The sequence below is a fragment of the Pygocentrus nattereri genome, chromosome 1 (genome assembly GCF_015220715.1).
Source record: "Pygocentrus nattereri isolate fPygNat1 chromosome 1, fPygNat1.pri, whole genome shotgun sequence".
Lineage (NCBI taxonomy): Eukaryota > Metazoa > Chordata > Actinopteri > Characiformes > Serrasalmidae > Pygocentrus > Pygocentrus nattereri.
In genome coordinates, this window is record NC_051211.1 from 27,293,476 (window position 1) to 27,307,924 (window position 14,449).

The window sequence follows — 14,449 nt, forward strand, 5'->3', positions numbered from 1 at the left end:
GCAATAGCGGTAGCATAAGCAAAATTTGGAGTTTGGAAAAGCCATGGAAAAAGACTTTTGTTTGCTTCAAGGAGGTTCTTGCACAAATTTCTGGTGACTCAGGAGCAGTTGGTGTGGCTTTGCTCAAGCTGTACTCAAGGTGGAGAAATCTGACTTTGAAAAAGGATACTGTTGGTCAGTGGAAGGAGCACTATGAGGTGTCAGACTCCATTTCCATGCTTAAGGCTCTGGATGTTGTGGGGCTGTAGTGGCTGACATCCCCCTGCACATGTCACGTGGACCTCGGGAACAGTACTCTCAGACTGGTAGACCGAGGTGGTATCACCCTGCTTAGCCTCCCTGAAAAAAGTTCAGGCCCAGGTGCTGGAAAGGTGACTCTGACCTATAGTTGAACTTCAGACTGAGGAGGAGGAACACAGATTCCATCAAGCTTTTCGCCCTTTTTTTGCACAAATTGTTGAGTGGGCATGGGAGTCTACCCACCCAGTCTACATGTGTTTTCTGGACGTGGAGAAGGCTTACGAACATGCTCTCTAAGATACTGTGTGGGAGTTCCCCCTGGGAGTACGGGTGCCAGGGCCACTACTCCAGGTCTCTGTATGCCTGGAGTGAGAGCCATTAAGTCAAGCTCGTACAATCTGGGTGTTGGACAAGGTTGTGCCTTGTCTCCATTCCTGTTTGTGATATTCACGGATAGGATATCAAGGCATAGCTAATGTCAGGGGGCATTATGTGTGGAGGCCAGAACTTATCATGTCTACTTTTTGCAGATGTTAAAATTTGGCCAAACAACTAAACATAAGCCAAATCTTATCAAAATAAATCCAGTACACAAAACCCAAATGAGCTAAACTTTATTAAATGGAAAATACAAAATAAAAAAAACACCACAAACTATCCTGTACAAATGAAATGTAACGAAGGCCTAAGGAAGAAACCTACCAGCAGTACAAATCTCAGGAAACTAAACTGCCTTCCTAGAGACCACACTGCCAACTGAATGTAGTGCATCAGTGCAGGCTTTGCAGTAGATTCATCACAGTGGTGTGCAGAGCTGCATCCCACCCTGCTGGTCAAAACACAGAACTACAATAAAATCAGTTTTAACACACCTGTCAGAAATGATCTGGCAACCACCCTCAGAACACACACACACACACACGCACACACACACACACACACACTGAAGAAAGAGATCTGAATGCTTTTCACCTTTTATTGATTTGGTGACATGTTACATGTGATAAACTTACAGGAAGTTGCTTCAGTTATACAAATAGAGATCAGTGGTAACCACAGAGACAGAGATGAAGAAAAACTGATAATGAAGATCAAAAAGCGAAATGAAAAACATCAGAAACACAACAGAGGGGAAAAATAAAACTGAAGTACTGAGTGGTAACAGAGAGAGAAACACACACACACGCACACACACACACTGGATAATCCCTGGCGCTTTGGTTAAATGGAGCATGGATCGAGGGAGAGAAAGAAAGAAAGATGTGTGAGTGTATGTATATATATATATGTTTTTTTATGGTACTGTGCAATCTTGGCAGTATCTATCTGGGCAGTAAGCGTTTATTTGCACAGCAAACACTAGTAGTAATATAAATACTATAATACAGTGAATTAATACAATAAGTAGCGATTCTAAGCATGACAGAATGTTCACTTAATCTTTTCCAAAGCTCTCCTAGCAATAGACAGAGGGCATCAAGACGTCAGATATCAAACATTCTGACTACTTTTTACTGAATCTAGATTTATTTGCATTTATATTACTGATATGTAGTATTTTTGTTTACTGACAAACACATACCTGAAGCCCAGATAAATAGTCTCAACTCTTTTTCACATAAAATGCTATTTTCCACCTGTTTGGTTGTCCCTCCATTAACTACACATTTTTTTCTTCACTGCCAACACACACACACACACACACACACACACTCACTCACACAGAGACAGAGAGAGAGAGAGAGAGAGAGAGAGACAGGGAGAGAGAGAGAGAGAGACAGGGAGAGAGAGAGAGAGAGACAGGGAGAGGGAGAGAGAGAGAGAGAGAGAGAGAGAGAGAGAGAGAGAGAGAGAGAGAGAGAGAGAGAGAGAGAGAGAGAGAGAGAGAGAGAGAGAGAGAGAGAGAGAGAGAGGGAGGGGGAGAGAGAGGGAGGGGGAGGGAAAGAGAACTGGCAGGATTGAGCTTCAGTTCATTTTGATACACACACACACACACACACACTAACTCTTTGTTGTGCTGTGGTGGGTGGATAGGTGGATTAAAGCGTGTCTCTATGGCTGAATATGGCACTATCCACGCAGAGAACAAACAGAATGAAAACAACCAAAATTGAAAGAACAGAAATAAAAACATGAAAACAAGCTCCGCACACCACACACCCACTCAGAACCCCATCCCCACTGTAGCTGCTCTGAAAGGCACATTAATGATTAATCTGGAGTTATTACTGGTATGACCACATTCAACCGTCTGATATACACACACACATACCCAACACACACACACCAATCAAAGACACGCGTGTCGACAACAGTAACACGTTTCTTTAAGAAAAACAAGTAGAATCACTGTAACTGTAAGTCGTTCCTACAGAGCCTGACGGCCTATTTGGCTTTAATCATATTTACATAAAACAGAAGGGATGAAGCTACAGGAAGTTCTGCTACAGCCTTCACTAAACTCTAACAGCAAGATCAATCCTAATCCTAAACCTAATCCCTAAATCTAAATCCTAATCATAATCCTAAACCAAAAGCTTCTGTTCCTCATGCTAACACTAAATTAGTGCCAGATTTGCATGGAGGTTGATGCTGTTTATAGAGTAATATTTCATATCTATATTATCTATATTAATATCTACATATCTATATTAGCTACTGTAAACTACAGATATGAAATGTAGATTGACTTGATACTGTTTCACTCCTATTAACATTAAGACTGGTGAAATTGTTCCCACACATTTGTGTTAATTATAAAAAAAACATCTGAAACTAAAGTTTTCCTCAAACATGTCAGTCCTGTTTCACTCATTTCCTTTTTTTCTTATGCTTTTTTTGGAGAAGACAGTTTCTCCTACACATCCATACGCGCACACACACATACACAGCAGTAGGAACAAGCACTCTTTAAAATAATGATAAAAAATAATACAGCAAAAGTTGGTGCTTTCATTCCAACGGCTTTCCCCTTTGCCGTGCAGTCCACAAAATGCACTTCACCTGCTGGCCATGCTCGAGCACCTCTTTCTAAAATGTGGAATCCTTCAGAGTGTAAAAAAAAAAATCAGTTAAAGTGGAGGTGTTTAGAGGTCAACAGTGAGAGAGCGATGGACGGAGTGATGTCCAGTTCTGGTTCAGTCCTTAATCCTGAGTTTGAGCTCAAGATTAATCTGCAGACTCAATCTGAAGATGAGCTTTAGTCTTTAATCCTGAGTTTAAGTTTATTTGAAGATGATGGCGAGGATGATCTGTGCACTGATAAGGAAGAGGATGATGGCGTAATCTCTCTGAGTGAAGAAGGAGCTGGGCTCAGACTGAACAGACACTCGACTCCTCAGAGCACTGATACTCCTGCACAGAAAAGATCAGGGACTCATTAAAAAAAAAAAAAAAAAAAAATCAACAAATAATACATCAAATTTTCTATATATAAAATTTCTGGGACAGTACTCCAGGATCATAACAGTAGGAGCTTATAATACCTGTTCTTGCTCCGCCCACAAATTCACTTGCAATATCTTCAGCCATGCTACAGCAGCTATGATGCTAACTTTGCTAGCTACCAACACTAAGATAGCTGAAGCCAGTGAATAAACTTACACTATCAATCAGATGTTTAGCCCTAAAAACCTTGAATACACAACAAAGAAACAGTCTTCCTACTAAACTCTGGAGCCAGCTAGAACGGGCTGAGAACTGGCCTCAGTCTGCAGATCTGAGAGTGTGCACAGGCTACCTTTAACATATTGAGAATGACATTGCGAATCACTGCATACACACTATAATGAGGCAAAGTCTGCAACATCCATAGGGGGCTGCAGTGTGTAGCACCGCTTAGCCAAACAGTTAGAATAGCAGTTTACTTTTCTTCCTTATATGTGTATAGACATGTGATTACAGAGCGCCTAAATTTGGACAGCTGGCAAAATATTTCTGCCTGTTACTGTTACACAGATACACTGCTTTGTTTGGTGAAAATATTCCACAACAGATCACTGTTTTTGTTTTCCTTTTAATGGACATCAGTGGTATGTTCCTCCATGCATTTGGTAGCCGATTAACTGGCCCGAAACATGTTAAGCTGGTGGTGTGTGTGTGTGTGAGAGTGACCTGTTGATCTCCTCCTGTGTGTGTCTGATGGACTCCACTGCACTCTGAAGTTCAGAAAGTTCAGGAGCTTTTTTCCTCAGGCGACTACTGGGTTTACTCTTGTGCCCTGAAATGAACCCACACACATACATTACAGTTACTATGCTATGCGGTCAGGTCTGTACATGTGTGTGTTCCGTATATGTATGAATACACCAATGAGCCGAAACATTGTAACCAATCAGCTGATTGATGATCTCATAGCAAGAGCACTTATCAAGATCCTCTTAGCCACTTGATGTGGTAGAAATGGACAGATATGAAGACCTAAGCATTTTTGACAAGGGCCAAATTGTTCTGGCTAGATGACTGGGTTAGAATATTTCCAAAACGGTAAGACGTGTGGGGGGCTTCTGGTCAACAGTGATATGTAGTCCTGTTTTCTTTTACATCACATGGACGACCAGGCATATGAGCGCTGTTTACTCTGGATGGCTCCAGGATGCGCTGTGGAAAGTCTGTCGACAGGCTGCTGTTCTGCAGGGAAACCCAGGATCCAGGCATTCATGTTAACATCCATTTGACTTGGGTCACCAACCCACACATTGTTGCGAATCAGGTACACTCGTTCATGGCATTGGTATTGCCTAATGGGAATACACATATTGTTAACACAATGAAGAATTCAAGCTGTTACCCTGGCCTCCAAGTTCAAGAGATCTCATTCTGATCAAGCATCTGCAGGATGTGCTGAAACAACATGTCCAAACCTTGGTGGCTCCTCCTCACAACTTTCAGGTCTTGGTGCCAGATTCCACAGGGCACTTTCAGAGTCCATGCAGGTCGGTGACAGCAGGTCAGAGCACACCGAGGACCAACAGTGTATTAGGCACCATACGCTTATATAATCATATATATATATGATCATATAGAGGTTATAATTTTTTGGCTCATTAGTGTATGTGTGTGTTTTCATGGTTGAGTGTTTCATGTGTTTTGTGAGTGTTTCATGTGTTTTGTGAGTGTGTGTGTGTGTGTGTGTGTGTGTGTGTGTGTGTGTGTCTTACTCTCACTGCCAGACGAGTCCTGTCGATCTGGTTCCGGAGAGGAGCAGCCACTTTCTGGGTTTTTGGGCTTATCGTTCTGTTTGTGCTTCCGTTTTGGTCCCGTTACCTAGACACGCACAAACACACACACACACACAATTCCATGTGTTCCATTCTTATCCTCTCAATTATAGTCAGTAATGATCAACGTCTATAATTCTGTAATTTCAGACACAGCATCAGAGTCAGTGCAGGCAAGACACACACACATGCAAGATGTCCATTGGAACTGACTCCTCATCATTAATGACCACACAAGAGCAGGACAGAATTAGCTACCATTAGCTATATACAGAGCCCACCCATGACTCACGATTCTGGGGTCATAATTTTGTATTCTTATCATCTTTTCAACAAAATTCAAATTAAGAAAAATTCTGATGATATTCTTGTTGTTGCAGGATTCTGCTAATTGTTTGCCACTACATTAGACTGCACAACAGAATGTCCATTCTCAATGACACACGCCAAAATTTAGCACTGCGAAATGATGCATTATATCACCTCACATAATACATGTTTGCTATTATATATTTAATACATGTGTTGAGGTGTTTTTGTATACTACATTAAGCCTTTTCTCTCTTCTTGGTTTAAAATTATAATTCAGCCTTAAATTAGCATAAGGAAATTAACTATATAATTAACAATGGAAAAATATCACCCAGCCCTGTGTGGATCATCACAAAACATACACACTTTCTCTTAATGACACAGACATATACACATGCACACAAAATAAACAGCATTTACATGCCACAATAAAACAAAATGAAGCCTTAAGCACAGAGTGGCAAAAAAAAAAAAACAAAAAACAAGCAAGCAAACAAACAAACAAAAAGAACAAGGAAAAAAAAAAACGAACAAGCCACAGTGAGGCAGTATGGCCGGTGTGGCCAAGCAGCCAGGTGATTGGTCAGTTTGGAGAATGGTGATTGGTCGATTTGGTGAATGGGCAGAGCACAGGCGACAGCGATGGAGAGACGGAAGCAGAGAGAGGAATTGTGGGTAGGTGGGCGGGGCTGAACGTACCTGGCTCAGGTAATTGTCCCTCCGGGCGCCCTGCTGGGCACTGAGACTAACTACACTGGCTGAACGTACCATAGGAGTCCTGTGACGAACTTTAGTCTGAATACAGCCATCTTTCTCAAACTGGATCAGATCATTCAGCGGATCCCATGGACGAGTACTGAGAGAGAGAGAGGAAGAGAGTAGAAGAGAAAAAAACGGGCAGGGGAAGAGTGTCTTACTTGGTTATTCCAGCAGAGGTCAGTATAGCTTAGATTTAGAAGGAAGTGCAAACCGCTGTATACTGACAAACAGCCTCTTACCTTAATTTAATAATCTATACTTATAAAGCAATACTCTGAAAAAATACCTAATTTCATCACTCTGCTGTATGTGTAATGCCACTCATTCTGCATAGGGGGCAGCTGTGGGCTGGAGGTTAGGGAACCAGATCAGAAGGTCGCCGGTTTGGTCCCCTGAGCTGACTGAAGTGCCGTTGAGCAAGGCACCTAACCCCCAACTGCTCCATGGGCGCTGTGGATAGGGTTGCCCTCCGTCCTGGGCAAGTGTGCTCACTGCCCCCCAGTGTGTGTGTGTGTGTGCTCACTAGAGCGTATGGTTTGGTTATTTAGCAGGGTCTGGTGCTCTCTTTCTCTTCCTGTCAGCATACTCCTCATCTGACATCATGTTTATTTTAACCGTAAGGCATGTGTGCAAACACACACACCTCTCAATACTGTTCTATACAATGTTCTTTCTGCAGCACTCACTTCTTTTCACCCTGCCATGATCTGCTCCTCTCATTATGGTTACAGGTTTGGCTGCAATAATTAATTTGATTCAGAATTTTACTTTTCACATCCACTCCACCCTGTTTACTTTTGCAAAAGAGTTAAAGCACCTTGTGGAACCAGCTAGATGTGAGGAGGGTGAATGTGAGGAATAAAAAGCATTTCATGTTGCTATTGGTTTGCAGTTTCTTGAAACGATGGACATTACGCATTTGTCATGACTGGGCAAATATTTTGTCTTTCGTTTTTCGGAAGGCTGAACACTGCTGCCTCTTACTGTTAGATTTGAGTACTGCACATGCACAATTGAACACCAGCTTTTTGCAAATCGTTTCAGCGTACTTTGATGTCAAAGTGTATACCTGCTATGCAATATGCGTAAAGGTTGGCAGATCTGGTCACTTTCCTGTATCTGTATGCTACTCTCTGTATATGTAATGCCACTCACCCTCCTGTATCTGTAATATCACTCTTTCTTCTGTATATGTAACACCACTCACACTGCATTTCCATAATACTACTCACTCTTCTGTATCTGTAATGCCACTCACTCTGCATATCTGTAATGCCACTCTCCTGTGCCTGGGTCTTGCTCAAACAGTGCTGGAGTCCACTCTTCACACTTCGCCTTCCTCTCACGGGCCGATTTCCTCTGAGCCTCCTCCAGAATGAACTTCTCATTGGTGGCCTCTGTCTGGTCCTTATTGTTTATGGCCCTTGTCACATGCTGCCACAATCTGAAGAGAGGGGGTAGAAAAAGAAAGTGTGAAAGTGAGACAGGACCCAGTCATTCATGTTGGTTTGGTTAGTACAGTGATAAGTCTTCATAACTGTTATTCACTGCAATTCTTACAACTACAGTAAATTCATGCTCAGTGATAGTAATTCACCAAAGGAGAGCTTTGACTGGACTGGTCTGTGTTCTTTAACGTCACTTCATCACACTGAGGTGTGCATGTTTACCTCTCAGACTCAAATTCGCCCTGTTCCTCATGTGGGACGGTACAACGGGTGAGACGACTCTGCCGTAGTTCTGGCGTCGGGTTCCAAAATGTCTCCACCACACCTGTCTTCTTATCATTTATAAAGATCTCACAATCCTGTAGAGAGAACACAGCTTTTTCAGAATGAGGGGTCATTTATATGCTCCTTAAGTATTACATAGATCCATATGTATAACATATATGTAAATAACTGTATGTGATAATAATACAACCCATGTGCAAAAGTTTGGACGCTCTACTAACTCAGTATTTATTAACACCCCAGTCAGCAGATATGACAGTTCCAAAACACTGTTTTGCAGCCGGCCAGGAGTCTTTCTGTTCTTGTTTTCGGAACTTCCACCCACTCATCCTTGAAGAACGCTTCTAGTTCTGAGACATTCCATTTTGCGTGCAGAGCATGCAGATCATGCAGATCTACCCACAGATTTTCAATGATGTTCAAGTCAAGGGTTTGTGAGGAACATTCCAAAAGCTTTTTTGGACTTTGGGGTACGTTTTGTATGACTGTCATGTTGTAGAAGCTAGTTTCGTTCCAGCTTACATTTCTTGACTGAGTCACATCTGCTTTCAGGATTTAATGAAATCCATTTTCTATCCACCCAAGCAATGTTTCCTGTGTCACTGGCTGTCACACCATAGTGTTCTGTTTTTAAGCATTGAGGGATCTTGTTCTTCTGGCAAAGTGTTGTTTTTATCATATGCTGCTTCGCTTTGTCCTCCAAACATATTTTGGTGACTGTGGCTAAAGAGTCCCATTGATATCAATGTATTCAGTCCACAGCCCTTGTTCTATAACACCTTTGACTTACCTAGAGGCCCGGATCTAAATGAGAAGCTCAGTACAGAACACTGTACTGGTATCTGAGAACTGTCTCTAACAAAATTTCACTCTATGTTTGGATTCAGTCTGACATCAGACAGTGACAGATTTTACTCAAAACACGCACTCACGCACTCACGCACACACGCACAGACTCTTACCCAGTGTCCCTCCAGTGTAGCCAGCACTTCCTTCCCCAGTTTAATTTTCCCACTGATCTGATTAACACTGTCATTACTACCCAGGAATGGCTGAGAGACAGGGAGAGATATAGAGACACAAAAGATAAAGAGAGAGCAAGTTACACAGAAGCTTGCAAAGATACAACTGTTCCAACAGTGGGTATTTTGCAAAATGTTTGGCCAGTCATGGGGTCAATCCATGTAAAAATTACCTAAGGCCTCCTAACAGACCCTCTCAAATTAGTTTAATATTTTCAGGAAATAATGTTATTATGTTCAACAGAGAGTGTGTAAAATATTAGTCCTGTATCCTTACTAGTTTCTGAGATATAGAGCCATATTATATATATTTATATACACATATACACACACACCCACACATACACATACAATATCTCACGAAAGTGAGTACACTTCTAACACTTCGTTTCCATATCTTTTCATGGGCCAAGATTAAAGAAATGAAACTTAGATATAGTCTTTACTGGAATTCTATAAAGCTGTTTTGTGACAACATCAACTGCAAAAAGTGCTATACAAAAAAATTTCATTTAATTTAATTTGATATGACTTAACGTAGTCAGTGCACAGCTTGTATAGCAGTACAGATTTACTGTCCTCTGAAAATAACTCAACACACAGCCATTAATGTCTAAATAGCTGGCAACACAAGTGAGGACACCTCACAGTGAACATGTCCAAACTGTGCCCAATTGTGTCGTCGTCCCTCCCTGGTGTCAAGTGACTCGTTAAGAGTTACAAGGTTCCAGGTGTGAATGGGGAGCAGGGCTGTTAAATTTGGTGTTTTGGGTACAATTCGCTCATACTGGCCACTGGACATTCAACATGGCACCTCATGGCAAAGAACTCCCTGAGGATGTGAGAAATAGAATTGTTGTCCTTCACAAAGACGCCTAGGCTACAAGAAGATTGTTAACACCCTGAAACTGAGCTATAGTATGGTGGCCAAGGTCATACAGCAGTTTTCCAGGACAGGTTCCACTCGGGAACAGGCCTCACCAGGGTCAACCAAAGAAGTTGAGTCCACGTGTTCAGCATCATATCCAGAGGTTTGCTTAAAAAAATAGATGTATGAGTGCTGCCAGCATTGCTGCAGAGGTTGAAAAAGTGGGAGATCAGCCTGTCAGTGCTCAGACCATACGCCGCACAATGCATCAACTTGGTCTGTGTGGCTGTTGTGCCAGAAGGAAGCCTCTTCTGAAACTGACGCACAAGAAAGCCCAGAAACAGTTTGCTGAAGACAAGGAATCCAAGAACATGGATTACTGGAACCATGTCCTGTGGTCTGACGAGACCAAGATAAATTTGTTTGGCTCAGATGGTGTCCAGTATGTGTGGGGGTGGTACTCTGGTGAAAAGTACCATGACAACTGTCTCTTGTGTACAGTCAAGCATGGTGGTGGTAGCGTCATTGTCTGGGGCTGCATGAGTGCTGCTGGCACTGGGGAGCTGCGGTTCATTGAGGGGAAACATGAATTCCAACATGTACTGTGACATTCTGAAGCACAGCATGATCCCCTCCCTTCGGAAACTGCATTTTCCAACACAATAATGACCCCAAACACACCTTCAAGATGACAACCGCCTTGCTAAGGAAGCTGAAGGTGATGGACTGGCCAAGTATGTCTGCCGACTTAAACCCAATCGAGCACCTGTGGGGCATCCTCAAGCAGAAGGAGGAGCAGCGCAAGGTGTCAAACATCCACCAGCTCAGTGATGTCATCATGGAAGAGTGGAAGAGGATTCCAGTAGCAACCTGTGCAGCTCTGGTGAATTCCAAGCCCAAGAGGGTTCAGGCAGTGCTAGATAATAATGGTGTTCACACAAAATATTGACACTTTGAGCACAATTTGAACATGTTGACTGTGAGGTGGACTCACTTGTGTTGCCAACTGTTTAGACATTAATGGCTATGTGTTGTTATTTTCAGAGGACAGTAAATCTGTACTGCTATACAAGCTGTACATTGACTACTTTAAATTATATCAGTTCATTTATGTAGTGTTGTCCCATGGAAAGATATAATATTTGCAGAAATGTGTACTTACTTTTGTGAGATACTGTGTGTGTGTGTGTGTGTGTGTGTGTGTGTGTGTATATATATATATAGTGAAGAATTAGAGCATTGGAGCAACATAGTATTGGTATTTAGCAGCCATATTCACACTACTTTGTCTTTTAGGCTACAGAGGCAAATATACTCTCAGAAACAAAGGTAGTAAACTATTACTGGGGCAGTACCCCTCTTGTCACTTGAGTGGTACCTTCAAGGGTACATCTCAGTATCTTTAGTTAGGGAACATAATTGTACCATAATCCATTGAAATTATATTCTCTAAATTGTGCTGACTCCACACTCCTCATCTCAGCTTCAAGATTTTTTATTGTTCTGTTTTAAAACACTAGATTAGGAAACATATTTAAGGAGCACAATTAGACCATAAAACCTGTTATACATTTGAGGAAACATTCACATTATTTGTACTTTGATGAACAAAAAAATTACCTGCACAGAACCTTTATTTAACAGTCAAGGCATTAATCTTGTATTAATAAAAGTTTGCACACATACAACTCAAAAGCTTAGAAATGAATAAAAATGATAAATGAATGAAAAGGATAAAATGAAATATCACATATCATTGGAACAAGCACACGATTCCATTAACAAATGCACCAAAATCGTAAACTAATTTTATTACAGTATCAAATTCACTTATTTATCTACAGCTACGTTCAAATTAGAAGAGTCATTGCTCAAATCCGATCTCTCTGATCTGACACGAAGTTTCACACTCGTTTAGGTAAGTGATTCAAATCTGTCATTAATGTAAAGGAACCTGCGTCCTGAAACGACCCGCATGCGCACCTCCTACTCAGTAATGTCACTTGAATGAATAACGTGCATCATCAAGACAATCAACTCTGATCAGCTCTCAGCTGTTCATTATTAGTGAGAGACGAAGGTGAAAAAGGTGAGCTGTATTCCTTTTCCACTGTTTACAGACTTTAACTTTTGTTTGGCGCTGGTGCCATGGTAACGCTGAATGACGGCGCATGTAGAGTGGAAAAAAAGCACATGAATTCCGATATTAAGGTCACATGGCCACCAATCGGATACGTATCTGATCTAGGACCACATATGAAAGTGACTGATTTGAAAAGATCAGATTTGCCACACTGCCCTGAAAACATCAGATCTGATTCACATTAGGGCAAAAAATCTGATTTGTGCCTATTATAGTTGTGCTATTGTATATAATATTTTGTTTCTACAGATCTGTCTTGTGTAATACTGTCCTTTGACCCATTATTGGCTTAAGACACCAACTTCATATTTGCTTCATTTATTAACACAAATGTGCAGTTTTCAGTGATCTAAATAATTATTATAAGTTATCTTATAATAGCTTAGTACAGTATTATTAGTAATAGTACTAAACAGTAAAGTTTGAAAAATGTAAAATGAATAGTCTGAAGGTAAAGACTTTACACTTTTTTCTCCATAGGCCACATTTAAAAGTAAAAATTGAGGACATGCTCACTTTTAAATAATCTATAATTAAAAAACTAATGAAGATACTAAGCTAAAAATGTACACACTATCTATTATATACAATAACATTATTTCCAGAAAGTGAGATTAAACGTACAGTTTTGAGAGCGTCAGTCAGAAACATTGTCTGAAATCTTGATATGTGAATCAGATTTTCTGCACAGACATACACACACACCCCCACCTTTAGTTTGAACTCCAGCTGGGCACTATACCCTGTTTTCTCACAGGTGATGGACACCTGGCCTGCCAGCTCCAGAGTCATTGTACCATAGAGAATACCTACAGAAATGCGCACACACACACACACGCACACACACACACACACACACGCACACACACACGCACACACACGCACACACACACGCACGCACACACGCACGCACACACGCACGCACACACGCACGCACGCACGCACACACGCACGCACACACGCACACACAGCAGAACAGGAAAAAAAATTAACAACTTTCGTTTACTGCTTCTCAAAGATTTATAAACAGTTAATTAAGACAAGTGTTTGATAGATTTTTCCATAAAAGTGATTAAAAGTTTGGGTTTCTGTTACATCGACCATGCAACATCTGCAGCGGCTGTTTTAGGCCAGTTAGTTACAAGACAGCTACCAATCACATGGAAGAAGATACCATTGCTAACCACAAATGATGAAACAACAGCCGTATTTTAGTATTTAATTAAGTACATGGGAATATTTGCAAACATCCGACAGCTCAGTCACTCTTACAGAAGTGAAGCATCTTCCTTTAATGCTACCAGGCATAAATAGCTAACTCTCCAAATATGGGCTTGTAATGTAGAAAGCTAGTAATTTAATGTAATGTTGTAATGTTGAGGCATGTAGTAATGAAGTGAGCTGCTAGTTTAGCTCTTTGGGTAAGTACTGCTGTTTTTTTTTTTTTTTCACTCATGTAGCCACTCCCCTTTTAGCTTATAATGACAATGCAATATCACTGGCCTGGAAAATTTGATGGAAAAAAATGATCATAAATATGGAAAAAAAATAAGCATCTCCACATGAATAAGTGTAGAGAACCACTGGTTTATAACACAGTGAGGATGCCTGATATTTATTGTGCCCGTGGATTTAGAACACATCGCTGTCTCAGAAATAGAGTTTACTGCGGTCATGTTCTCTTACTTATCTTAACTGCATCTTGTAAATATTCTAATATCTAAAATTTCAATATTTGATAAATAAGTGGAGATTTTGTTTACTTTCTGAGCTCAGTTTACAGCCTAAGCATGTGTGTGTACTGACCCTTGCAGTGGGCGTATGGCATGTTCATGATGTAATCTTCTCCTCTGTTCAGGAAGGTCAGTCTGGCTTCACCGTCTAAAATGGCTGATAGAGAGTTTCCTGAAGAAGAAACAGAGAAACTCAATCAATCAGTCAATCATTCAGCTTTAATTTACTCAGCAGGGAAGAGGAGTGTGTGTGTGTGTGTGTGTGTGTGTGTGTGTGTGTGTGTGTCTGTTTTTTTTCTTACCGTAGAACTTGGATTTGGCCAGAATGCTGCCGCTCAGACAAAAACCATCCTTTCTGTTACTAACATAGAAGGCAGAGACTGGTGGATGATGGGAAACCTGCAGGACAGAAAACATAAA

General features: G+C 41.1%; 1 protein-coding gene across 5 annotated transcripts in view; it reads right to left on the minus strand.

Moving 5' to 3' along the window:
* Nucleotides 1-2,126: 2,126 nt before the first annotated feature.
* osbpl8 (oxysterol binding protein-like 8) overlaps nucleotides 2,127-14,449 on the minus strand; it is a 66,392-nt gene continuing 54,069 nt past the window's right edge. For 3 of the 5 annotated variants that reach the window (XM_017682116.2, XM_037540090.1, XM_037540086.1), the window contains 10 exons: nucleotides 14,332-14,428; nucleotides 14,103-14,201; nucleotides 13,008-13,105; nucleotides 9,226-9,315; nucleotides 8,201-8,337; nucleotides 7,789-7,974; nucleotides 6,471-6,627; nucleotides 5,400-5,505; nucleotides 4,354-4,459; nucleotides 2,127-3,594 (listed from right to left, as the gene is read on the minus strand). In XM_017682116.2, coding sequence (XP_017537605.1) covers nucleotides 3,465-3,594; nucleotides 4,354-4,459; nucleotides 5,400-5,505; nucleotides 6,471-6,627; nucleotides 7,789-7,974; nucleotides 8,201-8,337; nucleotides 9,226-9,315; nucleotides 13,008-13,105; nucleotides 14,103-14,201; nucleotides 14,332-14,428 — 1,206 coding nt within the window. In that variant the 3' untranslated portion in view covers nucleotides 2,127-3,464. The remainder of the gene's footprint in view (nucleotides 3,595-4,353; nucleotides 4,460-5,399; nucleotides 5,506-6,470; nucleotides 6,628-7,788; nucleotides 7,975-8,200; nucleotides 8,338-9,225; nucleotides 9,316-13,007; nucleotides 13,106-14,102; nucleotides 14,202-14,331; nucleotides 14,429-14,449) is intronic. The other 2 variants (XM_017682117.2, XM_037540098.1) reach the window with 1 other exon arrangement.